At 42.1% G+C, this 18,410-nt stretch overlaps 2 protein-coding genes and 1 non-coding gene across 7 annotated transcripts in view; 2 read left to right on the forward strand and 1 right to left on the reverse strand.

The window, feature by feature from the left end:
- MOK (MOK protein kinase) overlaps positions 1 to 5,607 on the reverse strand; it is a 19,154-nt gene extending 13,547 nt beyond the window's left edge. Inside the window, exons 1-3 of the mRNA XM_015865450.2 lie at positions 5,548 to 5,607; positions 2,342 to 2,456; positions 770 to 859 (exon numbers count right to left, since the gene is read on the reverse strand). Of these exons, the coding sequence (XP_015720936.2) occupies positions 770 to 859; positions 2,342 to 2,456; positions 5,548 to 5,554 (212 nt within the window). The 5' untranslated portion in view covers positions 5,555 to 5,607. The remainder of the gene's footprint in view (positions 1 to 769; positions 860 to 2,341; positions 2,457 to 5,547) is intronic.
- On the forward strand, positions 4,264 to 16,612 carry ZNF839 (zinc finger protein 839). Of its 5 annotated transcripts, none has more exons than XM_015865439.2 (8): positions 4,264 to 4,311; positions 7,362 to 8,282; positions 8,683 to 8,934; positions 9,761 to 9,853; positions 10,202 to 10,354; positions 11,883 to 12,023; positions 12,943 to 13,081; positions 14,815 to 16,612. In XM_015865439.2, exons 2-8 carry the CDS (start codon positions 7,401 to 7,403, stop codon positions 15,795 to 15,797), a joined length of 2,643 nt encoding a protein of 880 aa, XP_015720925.1. In that variant the 5' UTR covers positions 4,264 to 4,311; positions 7,362 to 7,400; the 3' UTR covers positions 15,798 to 16,612. The 5 variants fall into 5 exon arrangements, with proteins under 5 accessions (XP_015720925.1, XP_015720926.1, XP_015720921.1 ...); XM_015865440.2 differs by having other exon boundaries at positions 4,270 to 4,311; positions 7,365 to 8,282; XM_015865435.2 differs by lacking the exon at positions 4,264 to 4,311 and adding an exon at positions 6,274 to 6,591.
- On the forward strand, positions 6,048 to 6,121 carry TRNAI-AAU. The gene has a single exon. It is a non-coding gene; the product is annotated as a tRNA-Ile (tRNA).
- Positions 16,613 to 18,410: the final 1,798 nt, after the last annotated feature.

Below are 18,410 nucleotides of genomic sequence, written 5' to 3' on the forward strand. Positions count from 1 at the left end.
CTCGCTTGAGTGGAAATAACTGTCTGACTGGACTCTCTGCTCACAGCAGTTTTAAGTACACAATTCTATATCCAGCGCTTTATTTTCCATTTCACTGCCCTGCAGAGGCAGGTATCTCTAGGTCTTCAGTTTTTCTAAGAGATAATTGCATTAAAGCACAGCTTTAAAGCGAGCTGGTTGGCCATCTGGATTACACTTTATTAACATCACAGCAACTGAAGCTGAGAATTCCAGAGAGCTGAGCTGCTGATATGACTACCAGCTTCTCATGTATTATTTGCTACCTACAAAACGTTGCTGCCAAATAGCTTGTCTGGATCCCCACTTCAAACTGCCAGGCCAAACCAAGATCAACAAAGAACCAGGGTGATATTAACTGATACTTATTTCAGCAGATAAGCTCTGAGCATGCCAAACCAAGAGTCTACAGCAGACTCAGTGTTGTGTAGTTAAAGTAACTCACTGAGTTTGGGACATGGGTTCACATCATCAGCAAGTATTATATGTTATGACATGAAGTTTGGGTGTGCTAGAAATACATCTCGCCTGTCGTCTTAATACGGATGTTGAAGTGTTTTTCAGACTGCTGCAGAAGACAGTAAGCTCATTTAACAAAAAAACACTATGACCTCAGAATTTGACAGATCTGCTATTTTTTCTTTCTGCTGGAATGAAAGGCTGGCTAAGCTCCCACAGGTTGCCTCTAGATCCAGAAGTTACCACATACTGCTTGAACAAAATAAGGAAGAAACGAACGAACCATACTTACAAAACAACTTCATGTAACGTAAGGATATTAGGATGTGGACTCAACCTCCTCAGGGCTTGTATTTCACACAGGCTATTCACTTGTTCAATACTAAAATTGAATTAAAAAGAAAAAGAGATCAGATTATAATTGTCCTCCCCTGCCATGACTGTCTGAACTCGCTCCACTTTAGTCTGAAACTGAACTTTCAAATGCAACATCAGATAAATTGCCCGCTTTGTTTCTTTATGGAACAAATCAGTAATCAGCAGATTATTGGCTCTACTCCTCCTTGCAGTCCAGAGCAGCTGGACTTACCTTAACACGATCAGTCATGTGCTGTGCTCCAGACAGCAGTTACTGTGCAGCTGGGAGGAATTTTGTGTCACATAATATGATGCTGTTCATTCTGAGCTGGTGTAGCACACATACCAATTACTGCTCAGCATGATGCTGGAAGTGACAGTCAAGCCTTGCCAAATTTAACATTTAAAATTCAGTTTGGATGTTGAGCAATTACATTATACAGCAATACGTACTATTCAGCTGTTGGTTAATTATTCTGTTGCTCTCCTAGACGATAATAAACAACAAAACTACATGCTATCAAACCTCTGAGGAGGTAGGAGGAAACAAGGAGTTTGTACACTGTTAAATGGATCAGAAGAGGAGACATAAGCTTTTCCATCACTTTAAAGCTAAGCATCAGATCATAATTTCCTAATCTGAAACCAGGAGAAATGCTTTGAATGGGCTTGTTCTGTTTAAAACACCTGTCTATTGCCCAAAGAGTTTACCAAGAGAATTTGTCAGTCAATTCACCAGAGGGTTAAAGGCCTAAAAACATTAAAAACATACTATATGAGAATACAAGTTGGCTTGTTATTCCCTAGCACTGAATTGCAAACCTCCTGACGCTTATGGAGCTGAGCAGGTAGTTTCAATACTCTTTTGATCATAAACTGGACAAGTCTGGTCAGTAGTAGGTAATTTATAAATGACCCAGCAGTTGTCCAGCATGGCTGAGAATCAGAAGTCACATCATTAACTGGAGATATTTGGGTTCTTTTCTGTCTGTTAGAGCTCACAGTAATTCTTTCACACTTCCACTTTTCCTTCTCTAAAGCTCTGAGACATACGGTGAAGTTTCACTAAAGAGCAAACTGCCCTAATTCACGTCTTCTGTACAAATGTGTCACTCCCACTGCGATCAGGAGGAAGTGAAGAGATTTAAGTGAGAATACAAGGTCAGTGACCCAAAAAAGCAGAGCTGGGTGCATGTATATTTGGAGAAGAATGTCAAGTGAATGTCTCTGCTTCCACATGGCCCCTATTTTTCTTGTTTCACCCTCGATCCAGCAGTGGTCAGGCAACGTTTGCTACAGTAGAGGACGTCAGTTCAAGTACTCAAGGAAATAATCCCAATGCCAAATAGGAAAGCCCTTCATGACAAGAAGCAGAGATCTCTTCCTACACTGCATGTAAACCTTTTTACTACATGAGTATTCAGGAACCTTCACTTAATGCTTATTTTCCATTTCCCCACTACATTTAAATAGGATACTCTGCAGGAGTACAATGAATTACGCATACCTTTTAAAGTGTTGTTTCATGCATTTACACGCATAGTACTTTCCATCTTTAAGACTCAGCATCTTCAGAACATCAGAAAACGTTCCCTCTCCTATCTTACAGACTGGTCTGTATTCTAAAAACAAAAACATATTGTTTCAGTTTACAACAGAAATTGTTATAACGGCCGTGTAGGGATCCATAACAATCTGCTAAATTCTGACTACTGGAATCTTTTGTTTAATAAACGCTTTTTATTCTGTTAACACATCCGTTATTGGAGAGGAAATATAAGGAATAACAGAAAACAACGTTTTGCTGCTCGTATTACATAAGCTTATGCTCCTAAAACACACAAATCCAAACTCCAGGAGTAACCTACTGCCTCCTTGCTCAGATATGGCGCTCTCTACACAGCACTTCTTGTCCTTTCTTTCTGTTGCAGTGCAAAAGCAACTGAGGAACACGTTGATGCTTTGTGTCTTTCAGCAATGTATCATTTCCTTGGAAGGGAACCTTGGCATTGTTTCACTTTTTTTCTTTTTTTAAAGAAAAGTAATTACTGATTTTAAAGCTTTATTCCCCTATCAGCTCCAGACATGAGTTTTCAAGTAGGCCGAGAATGAGGCTTTTCTTAAATGTTCTCAGTCTTCTTCTGCTCTCCTTCAGAACTGACATTTCTCTCCTCCTTTATTCCCCTCCAGCATTCTAATCAACTCTTTTCAATCCTGCTGGCTGCTTTTCTTCACCCACCTTGTCCTCCTGTTCCCCTTTATTTATAGCACCTACCGATTCTATCCTTGATAATTCTTCCATTTATTCTATCTGCACAAAACCCAACTCTGCTTAGCTCTATGCTACTGTTATTTTTGAGCTAGCCTTATTATTTGAGACAGATCCAAACCCAGGGAGGTAGAGGTACCTCCTCTACCCTATTCAGCCCCTCTGGGGAGCTGAAATACCAGCAGGAGAGCAGTAAGTAACTCCAAGGAAGATTTATATAATTCTCCATAAATTCAAACAGACTTTTCATTTCCTACATTGTTTCCCCCCAAACTCACAAATTAGGCCTTCGAATTAGAAAAAGAGAGAAAACAGAGCAATTTAAAAACAATCATGCAGTCTAATGCTCTCTACGCAATTAAGTATGGAACGATTATTAGAAGCAGAAACAGAATTTGAAAACCATTATGGGTAAAGGAGACAATGCCAGGGACTCCAAGGTGTGGGTGAGACCACGGGGTTTAGTATGTGTTTCATTTTGCTTCTGGTTCTCACTGCTCTGCTCATTGTTACAACAGCCATGTAAGAAAAGCTCCCATGCAAACAACAAACACCTGAGGAATAACACTGGAGAGCCATCCTCACCAGTAACAAGAACGACAGCAGAGACCAAAACAACTGCAAGCAATTGACTGAAGCGCAGAATCAGAAATGAAAATCGCATTAGTCAAAATGGTCTGGGTTTTTTTATGCATAAAATTAGCATGTAAACTCTCAACAAACCAACTCACTGAAGATGGGAGAGTCTCCTAGGGAGGAAATGGGAGAGCAATCACACAACAGGTTATGGTTTAATGAGAAACTGAGAGGAACTCGGACATTATAAGAATAATTGCATAAGCGATTTTATAGATTGAGAAGAAAAACAAATTAGACCTGCAGTGTACCAGCGATTTCATACTAATTTAGAGGTTAAGTCCACAAGCCAAGATTTATGGAGATTTTATCCTTAAACATTCACTTCCACGTAACTGATACCTCAGAAGATGGCAACTAGTCTATAGGGGAACTGGTGATTGGGCACCTGGTGAAGGGGGAGCTGGCCCAGGAAGGACAGTGCAAGAGATTCATCTGTAACTCACTGTGACTGCAAGGGGTGGACACAGGGCTCATTTAAGGGCTTCCCTTGCAAGGAAGAACATTTCCTGTGTGAGGGCTCTCTGTTAAGAAGGAGGGGTCTGTAGCCAGAGACCTTCATCACCAGTTGGGTGAGTCAACTTCTTCCTAAGAATGATTATCCCTGGTTTCTTTTTAATGGCATCTGTAGCAATCCTGACACTAACCTTTCCTTCCTAGCTATTTCAGCACATGTAGAGGTTAAGGCTTCAAATGCTAGAGAAGGCAAGGAATAGGGAAATGGAATAAAATTCCATATAAGTCAATAAAATAAGGACTAGGAAACATCAGAGATGTGGCCATGAGAATGGTAGAAGAGTAATACTTCACTATGAAGGCAGAATGGTGTATGACAAGCTACAGAGCCCAGAAATAAAGAACAATTAAAATGATGAGCATTTAATAGATGTGGGCCCAGATTCTGCATCTAGAGAGCACAAAAAATCACAGCTTGGAACTAAAGAGTCTATTGTGAAGCGACTGAAGAGACAGCACTGCAACAGTCAAAATGAGACACTTTGTGAGCCTGCCATGATGCTGAGGAAGAAAAAGGCCTGGGGTTTAGATGCAGCATTCAGGCAGCTGGGAAGGAAGAAATAAGAAATGAAGACAGCAATGGGAATGTTGCCTCCAGACACGGTTGCAAGGCCATGACATCTAACTGAGGTACTCGGTGCCTGCAGAGAGCGTGGGGTGTGACATGGGCTGTATGCGATGCCGAGCAATGGAAGGCATGGCTGGCAGATTGTAGTACGAGGAAACTTTGGCTGGGAGGCGGGCAGGGCTGCTCTGCAGGAGCAGGAAACGCTGCTTATCGGGCTGTTGGAGAAGGCTGGGCGAGCAGAGCAGCGTTATCCGTGTAGCAAGGGGAGGAAACCTCGGGGCTGCGGCCTCCGAGCCCCGCCACCGCCCGGCCCTTCACACGGCGCTGCGGGCGGTACCGCCTCACAGATACCCGAGCCCACAACGCGACTCGGAGGATCCCTCCCGCCCTCGGGCCGAGCCGGGTCCCGTTTCCCGCCCATTCCTGCATCTCCCCTTACTGTATCTGCAGCCCTGTACTGTCATCTGCAATCTCCTTATCTTTCCTGGGCAGCCCCTTCTGTCATCCTCAGCCCCTACTGTTCATCCTGCATCCTTACCTTTCACTGGCAGCCCCTTACGTTATCTGCAGCCCCTTACGTTATCTGCCAGCCGTACTGTATCATCGCATCCCCTTACTGTTCATCCTGCATCCCCTTACTGTTCATCCTGCAGCCCCTTACTGTTCATCCTGCAGCCCCTTACTGTTCATCCTGCATCCCCTTACTTTATCCTGCAGCCCTTACTGTTCATCCTGCGACTCCGCAGCTCCCCGAGCCCTTCGTGCCTGCCGCTTCCCGGCCGGGCCCTCAGCGCGCCATGTTGTATTCCCGTCTCCCTGGTAACCGCGCACGCTCCGTCTGCCCGGCCCGGGCCTCGGCCTTGCGCAGGCGCAGGAGGAGCAGCGGCCGCACTGCCCCGCACTGCGCGTGCGTAACCGGGCTCCGTTCTCTGGTCACGTCCCCCAGCGCAGTGTTGTGGTGAAGGCTGTTGTGGTGCTCCTGGAATAGAGAGCTGTCAGATTGATGCTGAAGGGAGCTGCGGGCACGGAGCATCCAGGGTGTTAATCACGTTTCCTAGGGACGTGAACCTGTGAAGCGATATTCGGGTCTCTGCGCTTCTGTTCTGTTGTTTTCGGCTGGAAGGACCCTTCATCTGTAACCTGGCAGCTGTGAGCTCTGAGATGTACTTCAGAGGCTGCAGTTAAATCGCTGTAAGGGTCAGAGTAGGAGCGGCGCTCACGCCGGGCCGGTTAGCTCAGTTGGTTAGAGCGTGGTGCTAATAACGCCAAGGTCGCGGGTTCGATCCCCGTACGGGCCAGCGCGGAACTTTTGCTTTTTCTTCTCTTTTATTTTTTTTATCCCACTCCGACACAGCGCCTCCCATCCCACGGAGCGTGCGCGTTCTCCCCCCGCCCGTCACGCTGTGCTTTATCTCCGTACATCGCTGGCCGTCCGCCGCCCGTAGGTGTCTCTCGCTGCTCACGCTCTGGACGAGCCTCGGGAGCTTTTTGCCCCCTCGCTGCCGCCGTCGGTACCGTGAGCTCCCGCCCCGGGCCGCCATCGTGCTGCGGCCCCGACAGCCGCCCGTGGTGGCGATGCTGCTGCCGCCCGCTGCCGCCTGCCGGGATGGCGGCTCCTGAGGCGGGGGGCACCCAGCCGCCGCCGCGCCCTCCCCCCCCGCCCGCAGCCGTGCTGCACAACGCGGCCCAGCAGCTGCGGAGCGTGGCCCGGCGCGTGGCCCTGCAGCGCGGCACGGCACTGCCGCCAGCACGGCGCCTCCTCCCGCAGGTAGGGGCAGGGGAACGGCCGCGCTGCAGGGGGGGCACTATGTTGGGAAGCGTGGCAGTGCAGCGGAACAGAATGCACGGGGAGATGGGGAGGCACCGTGCCTGGACGTGTCCGGGAACCGTGGGGAGCTGGCACTGATGGTCAGTGGGCTGGGGTTGGACTGGGTGGTCTAAAGAGGACTTGAATCATTTTTGACCCTGGGGTAAGGCAGGTGGCTGCTGCTTCCTTGGGGGAGAGGAGGCAGTGAGGGGTTGGGCAAAGCTAAGGCAGGAACTTGGAAGAAGGGAGAATGGGAAGGAAAGGTAAGAGGAAGCATGGAGCATGTGGTACCATTCATCATTTCCAAGTTTCCTTGAACAGAGCACTTAGTGCTGTGTGTCCTGGGGCTGGCATTCAGCACCATCATGTTACAGCCCGCAGTTCTCCTGCACTTGGTTCGATGAAGGCTACAAATGTGCCCTGCTGATGGCAGTGCTGCTGTCCCAGAACTTGGCCTTGCAGGACACAGTGCTGCAGTGTAACCTGGGACTTTACATGCTTTAGTTGGCAGCAATTAGGTTGCTTAGGAAAGCCATAGCTTGAAGGAAAAGAATCTGTGCTTTGACATTAAATCGGTGTTTTGATGCATTGAAATGGAAATGGAATGATATGCACTCGTTTCTTTATGCCTTGCTTTAAAGGTACATAGGTATCATATTGGTAAACACTATGTTCATCTAACAGATGCATTATTTGTGTAATCTCAGCTCTTCCTTTTTTTTCCACAAAAGCAGCTGGAAGCCATTTGTGTTCGAGTTCAGCCAGGACAGATGAAGGAAACAGAAAGGCCAGTGCCACCCTCGGCACCAATCCAGCCCAAAACTGTGATGCTGAGTCAGTCGGTTGGTAGAAATTCGAGCGTGCCAGGACTCGGCATTATTAATCCCCAGATAATTAAGATACAGCCTGTTACAGGACCTGAGCGGCAGCAGCAGTTTCTCCTGCATAATTCTTCTGAGTCTCCAGTTCAGTTGCTTATGCAGAAACCTTTGCCATCTCATGGATCAGTGCCTGTGAACAAGACTCCTACAAGTAAGGTGCTAAACGGACAGAAAACTACACGTGCCACAGCATCACCTGCGAGGTCTTCAAACATTGCAGCCAGCTCAACAAACACTCTGATGCCATGCCTTGATAAAAAGCAAAAAGGTGACAAGCTAAAAAGGTCTTTGAAAGTGAAAACTCGTTCTGGACGGATTTCACGCCCTCCGAAGTACAAGGCTAAAGATTATAAATTCATTAAAATGGAGGATTTGGCTGATGGTCATCAGTCTGATTCTGATGACTACTCTGAGCTGAGTGTGGAAGATGATGAAGAAGGAAAGGTGAAGGGGAAGGATGCACTGTTCAATTGCTCAAATTATAATCTGAAACCCAAAATGTTCAAGTGTCAGACTTGTGAAAAATCCTACATAGGAAAAGGAGGGTTAGCAAGGCACTATAAACTTAACCCTGGTCACGGACAGATGGAGTCTGTACCTCAAAAAACACCCTTAAATAAACCTAATGGAAGTATGTTTGTGGACAGTCTGTGTGGAATAGGAGAGGAAATTATGAGTCCGGTGCATTTGAATTCAATTGCTGTCACTTTAAACAATGAAGATGCACTACCTGCCAATGTGGAAGAAACTGCTGGCTCGCAGGTTGAACAGGTAAAGTGTGTTACAGCTGTCGGTTTTGTACAAGCCAGAAGGGCAGTTTTACAGCTGCATACTGTACTCGTTTAACTGAGTTCCTACTGACAACAGTGTATTTTTAAGACTGAAGATAGAAATTTAAATGCATGTGAATTCACTTGTACATCTTGTTAGTTGAGCACAGGAGTCCTGTACTGCTCAGCAATATCCACTAGTACTAGTACCAAAGCTGGTACACGGATAGATAGAGGAAAACAAACAAGAGCTTTAGAGTTATGCTTGTATTCAGCCTTGTGTTTGTTTAATATCCTGTTTATTTTTTGCCCAGGCTAAGGATGTCATTATAAAATTATGCTGTACTTAAAGCACTGTTTAAAATGATGAAAAAAATACCCTTATTTTTCTTCTAATTAAGACTTGTGAGTCTGCAGAAAGCAGAAACCTGTTGGTGGAACAACAGAATGAAAGCAGTTCAGGACAGCGGGGGCCCATAACAGCAAAAGGACCTGGAAGACCCAGACGAACAAAGAGCCGCGGTCGACCAAGGATGGGAGGAAGATCCAGGTGTTCTGGAAGGCTTAGCAGACCTGGTCAGTCCCCTTCAAAGTCCCTTAGTAGTGTGTCAACAGAACGCAGTGTATTCAGAAGAAAAGCTAGGTTAAAAGAGGTACGGTTCTCCTCTGCAATTGTTTCATAAGTATCTTTTTCTGAGTTGTTTTGGTTTTAGTTTTTGAATCACTGCAAAGATTCGTTTTCAGACGGATTGATAGCTGGTGTTCCTGTTTACTGATGAAAGCCTAAGGCATTTTCTAAGAAGAAAATATTAATGATGGCTTTTAGGGGGAGAAAAAGGGAAAATGGGTACACTGTGGGAAGAGCCTTTTGACATGTAGATGTCTTGCTTTTCTTCTGAAGAAGTTGCTTGCTACTGTTGTGCATCACCTCTGGTAGAATAAAAAGAAATAAACTCAACTGAAGTTTGGCAGTGTTTCTAAACATCACCAGCCCTCCCCACCTCGTAAGCTCCTGGGAGAAGACAGAACAAGGGTTAAAATCCACACAGCTCACAGGATTTTTTGTTTGTTTCCTATATGTTGCTGTAGACTTTATTTACTTTATGTTACTAAGTCTTTATTCTTACTAAGTCATTATTCTTTTTCTGATTTTGCAACATTTCTGGGACTGAGTGTTGTCTGTAAACATGGCTAGTAATTGTTTTGAGGTATTTCTCATTTAAGTTTGCTTCTGTTCTCTAAGCTCTTAATCATACAGTACGTATATCCTTCCCTTCAGCCTTTTTCCAAGAGGCAAACTTACTCCTAGCTTGTGTTTTTATAGGACTGAGAGCCTGCTGTGTGTTGTCTATTTGAAATAGAGAAGTCACTGTAGTTTAAGGTACTTACAGCAAAGCAGCACTGTTATGTTCTGCATGAGGGCTGCATTAACCTATGTAGGCTACTTTGCTCTAATAAACTCATTATGGCTTTTGACAGCTAATACAACAATGTGGTAATGAAGACTTGATGGAGCTGGCTCTCCCACGTCTTACAGAGCTTGTTACAGTGTATGAATTCCTGCTGATGAAGGTGGGATTATTATTGTATCATTTTTAATGTAAAGACATGAATTATTTTAGGGAGACTTTCATTAATATATGCAAAAAGATTCCACAAGCAATGTACCTGTTTTTTCAGAGTGAGAATTGTGCAGAATGTAGATGTTCTATATTCAGTTCTTCAGTTCTACACAGGTAAAATGTTGATAGGTCTTATTGAAAGTCTAACTCTGCTGCTTGGTCCAGTGGTGTTTCTGAAAATTCCATAGATTTAATCTGACTGATAGTATTTTTAAACACTGAACAAAACAAAAGATTTTTCTTTCATGTTATTTGAAATATACAGGAGGAAACAACACATTTCTTCTCTTAATTCCAGGTTGAAAAAGGTTGTCCAGCCAAAGCTTCCTTCCCTGATGTGTATAGAGAGTTTGAAGAGTTGCATAATATGGTAAAGAAAATGGCTTATGATTACCTCAGTAATTCTGATTTTCTGAGCTGCCAGCAGCATATTGAAATAAAAGATGCTAAGGTAACAAAATACTTGGCTTGGAACTGGGATTTTTTGGTCTATTTTTAGATTTTTTTTTTTCTTTAATATTTTCTTTGATACTTTTTTTTTTTTTTTAAATCTCGGTAAAGTTACTTGAACAAAATGTGTTTTCTGATGAGCAAAAGTGGTATTGTTTATAAAGTACAAAAACCAAGCAAAGAGAAAAAGAAATCCATAATAAAACTACAGTTCTAGTGTGTGGCAATACAGATATAACTAGAACAACAAAAAAAACAAGAAACCATCAGTTCTAGCAGTTCTGATTTTTCATACCTGTGTGCATGTAGAGTGCCGTGAAGCTGCACATTACCACAGGGTGTGTTCAACATTAGAAATATATTATGATATTTAGTTAGGAGGAAGAGGGCTGTATTTAAAACAAGAAACCTTGATTTAAAGGTCGTGGTTTCATTGCAAACCAATGAACAAACCAATGGACAAACTGAATGCTTCTGTGCAATTCAGTCATACTAGCAAATATAAAAGGTAGAGAGTAAACTTAAGAAATTACAAAGCATTGTTTTAATAACTGCAGACTCATTGTATATACAGTTGTGTCTAGAAAGACTTTGTGTTAATGTGGATCTGTTAATCTTTTATTTCGTCTGTATTCCTCCTGATTGGAATAAAACAGATCTTTGTACGTAACATTTTTGTTTTCCCTTCTCTGTTTGCAGTAGCAAAAACACTATTTTCCATATTGCCACCAACAAAATTTGTAATAATGTGTTCGTTAGGGTATGTCTGAACTGAACTTGCAACCACAGTGAGAGGGGAACACACTGGAAAACTCAGAGTAGAAGAGGTAGAGAGAGGATGCTGTTCTTATAATAATCCCAGGTTAAGTAATGAAGTCCTCTGTGGGCTGTTAGTAGCGGTTGATGTTTTTTCTTTTTTTAATCATGACATTCACTATATGTACAGAAGAACTTCCTAGAGTTACTGCCTGCTCATCTGGCTGTTTTGTAGCTGATTTTACCAAAGATGTTTCTATTCAGAGAAATGAAGGTGCACTGAGTAAAAAGGCTGTCAGTCCCAAAATGGAACCTGATTCCTGCTTTTCTTCAATTTCAACGTGCCTTCTTAATATAGAATATCTATTGAAGAGATAAGAGCCCAGAGAGGTTGTACAGGAGCATACCTTCATAAGGATGAAAATAGAATCTGGAAAATACCCTTAAGTTTCTAACAGATCCTATTAAATAGGAAGACTTAAATGTTTGCTTTTAAGTAATGAAGAGCCTCTACAGTGCTCTCTATTAAGCTCTGATCTTAGTGACCATTCCTGGACTCTATATGTAAGCAATATACTTGTAATTCTGTTGAGTTTACCTGTTAATATTCACTTTCAAATATTCTATTAATCTGGACATTAGTAGAAAACATAGGAGGCCAAATACTTAATTGAGTTCTCCGATGGAAATTCTGTACTTCTAGTAATTTATAAGAAATTTATTGAGATTGGAGAGGCTTTCACTTATTTTTTTTCCTGTAACTGTTTTGACAGGTTGCTGAATCGCTTGGAATTCCAGAAATAACAGCTGGTCAACAAAAGATGCGAGGTGTAGACTCTTGTTCACAGCACATAATCAAAATGGTTAGTGAGCAAGTGCCTGTGGAGACACTGGGACGAAAACGGTTAGCTGAGGTATGGAATGCTTTTGTGACAACTAAAAATGGAACCAGAACAAATTAAAACTTGTTGAAATAGAGAAGTATTTCGAAATCTTACTAGTGTTATCTGACTTGTATTAAAGTGAGGCTTTCATGGTATTCAGGGTTTGTAAATATTCTTGTGTGGTGTCACAGCAGCACATGTGAACTGGCAGGTTAAAGATGTACTTTGGGTTATTGCTGTGTTTATACTTGAGACAGAATCTCAAGGGTTTATGTGTAATATGATACAGAAAAGAGTCCTGTTGAAGTGGCAGTAAATGGGCCTCATGGTAAGAAGGATCCTCAGATTCTTTAACTTTTCTTATCATCAAGAGCTTACCTATAGCAAACTTGGGCACTGGGGAAGGGTTTGCACCAATAATTAGTTGGTAGAGGTGTGTGAAAATAGTGTGCACAGGGTGTGCTTCATTTCATTTTCTTGAACGCCATCTCTCTATGGTCCTTTCCCTCAACTGTTCTATTTAATCTAGAGTTGTTTCTGGTGGCAGCTAAATAAGTTTAGTACTTCTCCGTTTTCTGCCTGTGGTTAGATTTGAGCTGATATGTTCTTCATTAAGCCAACAATGCTGGACAAGTTGCTCACAGCCTTTTACTGAAGTTGGAGAGAGTTTATGGCAGATATATATCTATACAGCTAATCACAAAGCCTGGAGAGAAGCTTTGTTTAATGCTAGGGTGGTTTCTTTCTACCCAATATCAAAATCTATCAGTGGTAGTTTTGCAGAGTGAGAACTGTGTTTAAACCCTTCCTGCTCAGGAAGTTCTTAGTTCAATGCAAAATCCTGTTTTCAAGGATAGTACTGCTGTGAAGTGCCTAGTTAGCTTGTTTTCTTTTCCAATATTGTTAGCTGTTACGGTGGCAGCCAGTTAATTATCTCTTGTATTGACAGAGCTCAGGGGAGGAACTGTTGCCATCAGCCAAAAGGACCAAGTTAGAAGACGTAATGGAGAATGTGAATAATGCTTATTCCAGTCAAGATGAAGTGAAAGAAAAGAGTGGAAATTTATGTACACTCTTTGAAAAAGATGGTAACCTCTTCATGTTTTCCAATTCTGTTGTGTTCACGGAGGAGCTGAACAAATCTTTGTTCTTCAAGCTACTGTGGTTTTTGTCCTAAGGTTTAATTTCTCAGCTTGCTTCCCACGTTCTTCAAAAGTAGCTTTTTTTACTGGAAAGCCCTTACTGACAAGAGGGGAAGTTAAGAATGATGCACACCACAGCAGTAGCTCAGTTCTAAAAGTACAATAATATGCCCATGGATACTACTGCAGTACTGGGAAAACGGTACTTCTTCCATGTGCTTCCTGCCTGCACTGTCCCTCAGAGTGGGGATGGTGCACAGCCTGTATGTGAGCAGTGTGTATGTCCTTCCTGCTGCCACAGTGGGCTGCAGGGGTGGAACCATCTGAGCTTTGTGGATCCTGGGGCAGGGGAAGAACTGGAGGTTATCCTTTGTCCCAGGGGAGGTGCAGGATCTAATGACTGGCACTAAGACAATATTCTGTGTGATGATCTTTGGGTTCACGTCCTTATTTTTCTCCCTTCTTTCTTTACTCGTCTGGCTCCTCAGGTTGGCAGGTTAGCAGTGGGTTAGAGAGGAAAGACTGTTAGAGATTGTTGCCACCTGTAATCTCCCCAAACTCCACCGGTCTTTAATCTGAAAGTGTTCCACTATTCAGAGGCATTGTGATTACTGCCCTGAAGGATTCCAGCCCTTACCCATCTCTAGTAAAATGTGTATTGCTTGCTTTGTGTACTCTTTGCTTTGTACCTACCTTTTGATGTTGCTATGAGCTAATTTTCTTTTGCTCTCTGCATGTATTAGTTAGTGGTTGCTTTGTTTGTGTATTGTTAATTCCTTGTTCCACTTCACACCCTTGGTTTAATTTTCTCTCTCTGAAAGGTTCTCTGCATGACAGTGCTTATCTCTTATTGTACAGCTTTGAGGTTGGGGGTTAGGTGGTTGTTTTTGTTTTAAGAGAATCTTGTTTCACTTGCATAGGCTGGTAGGCTGCTGTTAGTTTACAGTACAAAAGGCTAAAATGGTCCTTTTAGAGTTGTTAGGTTTGTTTTCTTGGGCAATGGTATCTTCCATAACAAAATTTACCTCTGTTCCTTTTGATCTTCAGTTATAAAAACTGAAAGCTCAAGCTCCTGCATTTTAGCAGTTATTGTTCAAGTCATACAAGTGGCAAAACAAACTAAATTCCTGTTGTTTTGCCCTTTCTGTCTCAGGCTGAACGCAGTCCTGGATCTGCTAACACAGCTCATTAGCCACACAGTAATTTGACTTCTCTGAATCTTCAATAAGCTCGACTTGTCAGAATTTTTATCAAGTTTCAAAGGTTCTGTCAGTTTCTTAATGCTAATGAGGATGAACAACTGACAACCCTGTGCCACGTTCTTTATGGCTTGATGCTACTGGCTGTATGCCAGGTGGGGAAAAAAGATAAATCTTGACTTTCAACTCAAGTTGTTTTCAAGATTAACAGGAAGAAAAAAAAAAAGCTACTTCTAATGTAAGGTCCTTTTGTATTGAAATCCATGATAATGTTTCACTATCCAGAAAACACCTTGAGTATTGTTATACTGGCTCCCTCACTCCAAAGTGTTCTGAAACTCTATAGAGCATGCTTCAGGCTTGCTAATTTGAGAGGAAAGCAGTCTAGCATTTCCTCCAAGACTATCACTGGAAAAAATAATGTTTTGGACACTCAGTATTAGACTACCCAACAAAACAATATTTCTTTTAACTTTTCAGGTCTTAATCCATTGAATAGAGAAATCCTGCTTTCAGAAGACAGACGTGTCACTTGCTGCACAGCTGGAAGCATGTTACCTGCAGAGGAGGAATGTAATTTATTTGTTGATTCAGAAGTTAGAATCGACGCTGAAAATTCAGGTACCTTCTCTCAGACTGTGGAACTGAGGATAGAGTATTCCCAACCTGTGGACAGGCAGGGACCAGGTATTTCAGCTGACACATCTTTGCTACACACTGAAATCGTATTGCCTGTAGAAGCAGGTAGTTCACCAGAATTAGCTGAAGCACATTTGGTGAGTCAGAACACAGCAGGTGGACTGTCAGCTCCTGAACCCTGCAACTCTGAGTCAGAACATGCAGTGGGCATTCAGAGCACTGACTTGGCAATGAGTGAAGAAAATGGTCTCAATCAAAAATGCCAGACACCGCAAGAAGAGAACCAGAATTTTGCTATGAAAGGACAATCTGGACAATTTCATGATGCTGGTGTGGCTGAGATGCAGGAAATGGAAAAAGCTTTTTCAATACATGTGCCAATAAACCATCCACACGGTGCTCAGGCTGAGTTGCACCAGAATGCTGTCCAGGAATCCTCCCTGTCTGCTGGTGTGAACCATGACTGCGCTTACAATAATGTGAATGAATTTTCTTGTGGGACAGAGGAACAACACGAACTGGAGAACACAGTCACTGACCAAACTGTAGCTTTTGAGATTACTGATGAGAGCCATGACTTTTTTACTCAGGGACACGAACAGATTTTTATTCAGACTTCTGATGGGCTTATTTTGTCTCATCCTGATGCTGCTGTTTTGTCTCAGGCTGAAGGTATTGTTATTGTAACTGATTCTGACGGTACTACAATGCACATTCGCACACCTGACGGGATACCTTTGGAAACTGTGGAAGCACTACTGGCAATGGAAGCAGATGGCCAAAGTGAAGATGTTCTGCTCTCACAAAGTGAATTGGAGCCATAAATTAGAATTCTACGTAGTCTTCTGGGAAAGACTGGCTATATAAAATGTATATTTTTCTAATGTGAATAGTGAGATAATTGGAAATTTAACTTATTTGTAAACTGTTTCTATGCCCTAAACTTTTTATAACTTATGTTTATACAAATCTAAAACAACGCAACCAAAAATTCTAAAATTAACATTGTTCTCCTTGCTTTATATGTTGGGGGTTGGGGGGAGAATTAGAAAGTGGAAATCTGTCAATCCTAAAACTGTTGCACTATTCCCTTTTGTTACGCAATTCCTTTCCTCTCTAGCCATCTAAACATGCAGTAAGTTGTACTGCTTTCTGGCAGTGATGTGCTGTGTACTGGCAAGCTGTGTGTGGGTAAAATAAAAGCTATCTGAAAGTATGCGTTTTCTGTGCTGCTGAGATTACAAGAAAACTGCTGTTTTGCACTTTCTTAAAGCTAGTTTGAATACATACAATACAAGCATCTAAACTTGGCGTGCACAGCTCTGCCTGGAAAAGTGAGGGCTTCAAACACAATCCATGCTTGTGCGCTCCAGGAACAATGTGACAGCCTAACTGATCTTTATTTAAATAGCACCAGGCTATGCATCCACTGAGTTAGAGACCAAAATAGCCTCAAACAAGAACTGATTTGTACTGAGCTACTGGCAATGTATTCAAGTATTCTTGCTAATGTTGTCCTAATGGTCAGCTGTGCATTCAATGCTTGCTGTTACTTGGACAGAAATAAGGTACAAAACTACTGAACTTCTATAATAGGATGAACTTCTATAATGGGATAATAAATTATTTTTAACTTTGAGGGCCTGGTGGTCTCTTTTTAATTCTTAGATTTGTGTTTTCTTTTTCCTAGACTTATGTCTTTCTTTTTCTCCTCCATCTCATACATTCTAAGCTTTGGCCTTCCTAGTTATTCTACACTGCTCTGTACTGTTTAATCATAATAAAAGTTTAGCCTTGACTATAATTTATGTTTCTCTGTGCAGAGATTAAAAGTTCCCATGTTATTTATTACCTATTGCTATCCTGCACGGTAGTGAAGTACTATTTAATGCTTGGATGATATTTTTGTGGATATTTTCTCACAGCATGCTGCCAAGCCACTGAGTTTTCTTTCAAAAAGCCCATCAGGTAAAAAGGATCAGCCCTAAATCACCATTATCTTAAACTTGTTTGTGAACTCTTGCAGATGTTAATGAAAACTGATAAAATATATGTGATGCCTCATTGAAACTGCTGAGATAATTGGACAAATCAGCTAAAAGCAGCTGTAATGTGCAGAGCTGTTCTTAAATATTCAGAGCTATTAGGGAAAAACATACTAACATGGAATCCAAACAAGAGAGTGAGACAATTCAGAGAATGAACCATCTGCCTTATAATGTTCCATTTATTTATTTATTGCTTGGTTGCCTGAATAGAAGGTCAAATTATGATTAGGCAGAACGCTGCACTTCTTGCAGGGTTGTGAAAGATGTCACTATGTGTTAATAGATCCCGTCTGGTTCTTAAGTTTATGGAAGTTATTTGTTTTGTGTTTGTGATGCACTTTTGGTTTTTGATGTATTGTTTTCTTTTTCAGGAGGTAGTAACGGTCATTACCTCACAAAGGAGGTAATGAAGATACCATGCAAAGCGCAGCCCTGTCCATCTTTCCAAGGCTTTGATTGCAGTAAGCAATTCCTTTTTACTACTCTTTTATACTGTCTAATAACTACATTTGAGGGCTTTATTTCAAAGAATCTCTGCAGTGACGAATTTGCAGCCATCTTCTGTCCTATAGCAACTAGTGAGCAAAGGGATACATAAGCATTGTCTCCTTCCTGAAGAGCTCAAGTCTTTTCAGAAATAAGAACAAAGTACAATTTCCACTTGTTTTCATTCCCTGTTGATCTGTTTGTGGTAGGAAATACAGTCTACCTATGCACATCTTAGAAGAGCAGTTCTGTAAATGAACCCACCTTGTTTCTTTGCAAAATATTTTCCAAGTATGAAGGTGTTTCCATAGTGACGAGAGTCTGGCCCTACTCAGATCAATTAAGGTGGCTGTTGAGCTATGTGGAACACTTGCAGAGTAAAATAATCAAAACTAACAGAGCTCTTCCTAATTGATTGCGTTCTGCTTGAGGTACAGCAGAATTTAGACACCAGAAAGCTGGGCTAAGAATAGGACTCTATTAAGCTGTCAGAAACAACCTCCTCTGTTGAACACAGAAGAACGTGATTCATATATGTCCATTTGGTTGCTGCAGGCAGCTTTTGCATATCCCTTTCCAAGCCTATGGGGTTTCAGCATGGAACTAGCTAAGCAAATGACCTTATTTTTCCTATCACAAATCTGTGCCAGAATCGCTTGCTGTTAATGAGATTTTTCTCATGTCAAATCACAGCCGCTGTAGCCATTTCATAGCAGCGTGCATTTCACATTATTTTTAGTTCAAATAGTTGTTTCAGGGAGAAATCAAGGACAATCATCTTTCAGGGCACAGCAATGATTCAACAGCAGCTAGGAATGCTATTTAATGGTGTGAAATGGAAGTTCTAAAGCAACTTTTCATATAAGGAGCAGATCGTATAGGCAGTTGGTCAGAGAATGGAGA

Source organism: Coturnix japonica, chromosome 5 (assembly GCF_001577835.2).
Source record: "Coturnix japonica isolate 7356 chromosome 5, Coturnix japonica 2.1, whole genome shotgun sequence".
Classification (NCBI taxonomy): Eukaryota; Metazoa; Chordata; class Aves; order Galliformes; family Phasianidae; genus Coturnix; species Coturnix japonica.

Bases quoted from the DNA above. Each gene is read 5' to 3' on its own strand.
- ZNF839 (XM_015865435.2), top strand. From the start codon at position 6,430: ATGGCGGCTCCTGAGGCGGGGGGCACCCAGCCGCCGCCGCGCCCTCCC. The intron at 8,283-8,682 runs GTAAAGTGTGTT...CTTCTAATTAAG, and splicing joins CTGGCTCGCAGGTTGAACAG to ACTTGTGAGTCTGCAGAAAG. The intron at 10,355-11,882 runs GTAACAAAATAC...CTGTTTTGACAG, and splicing joins TTGAAATAAAAGATGCTAAG to GTTGCTGAATCGCTTGGAAT.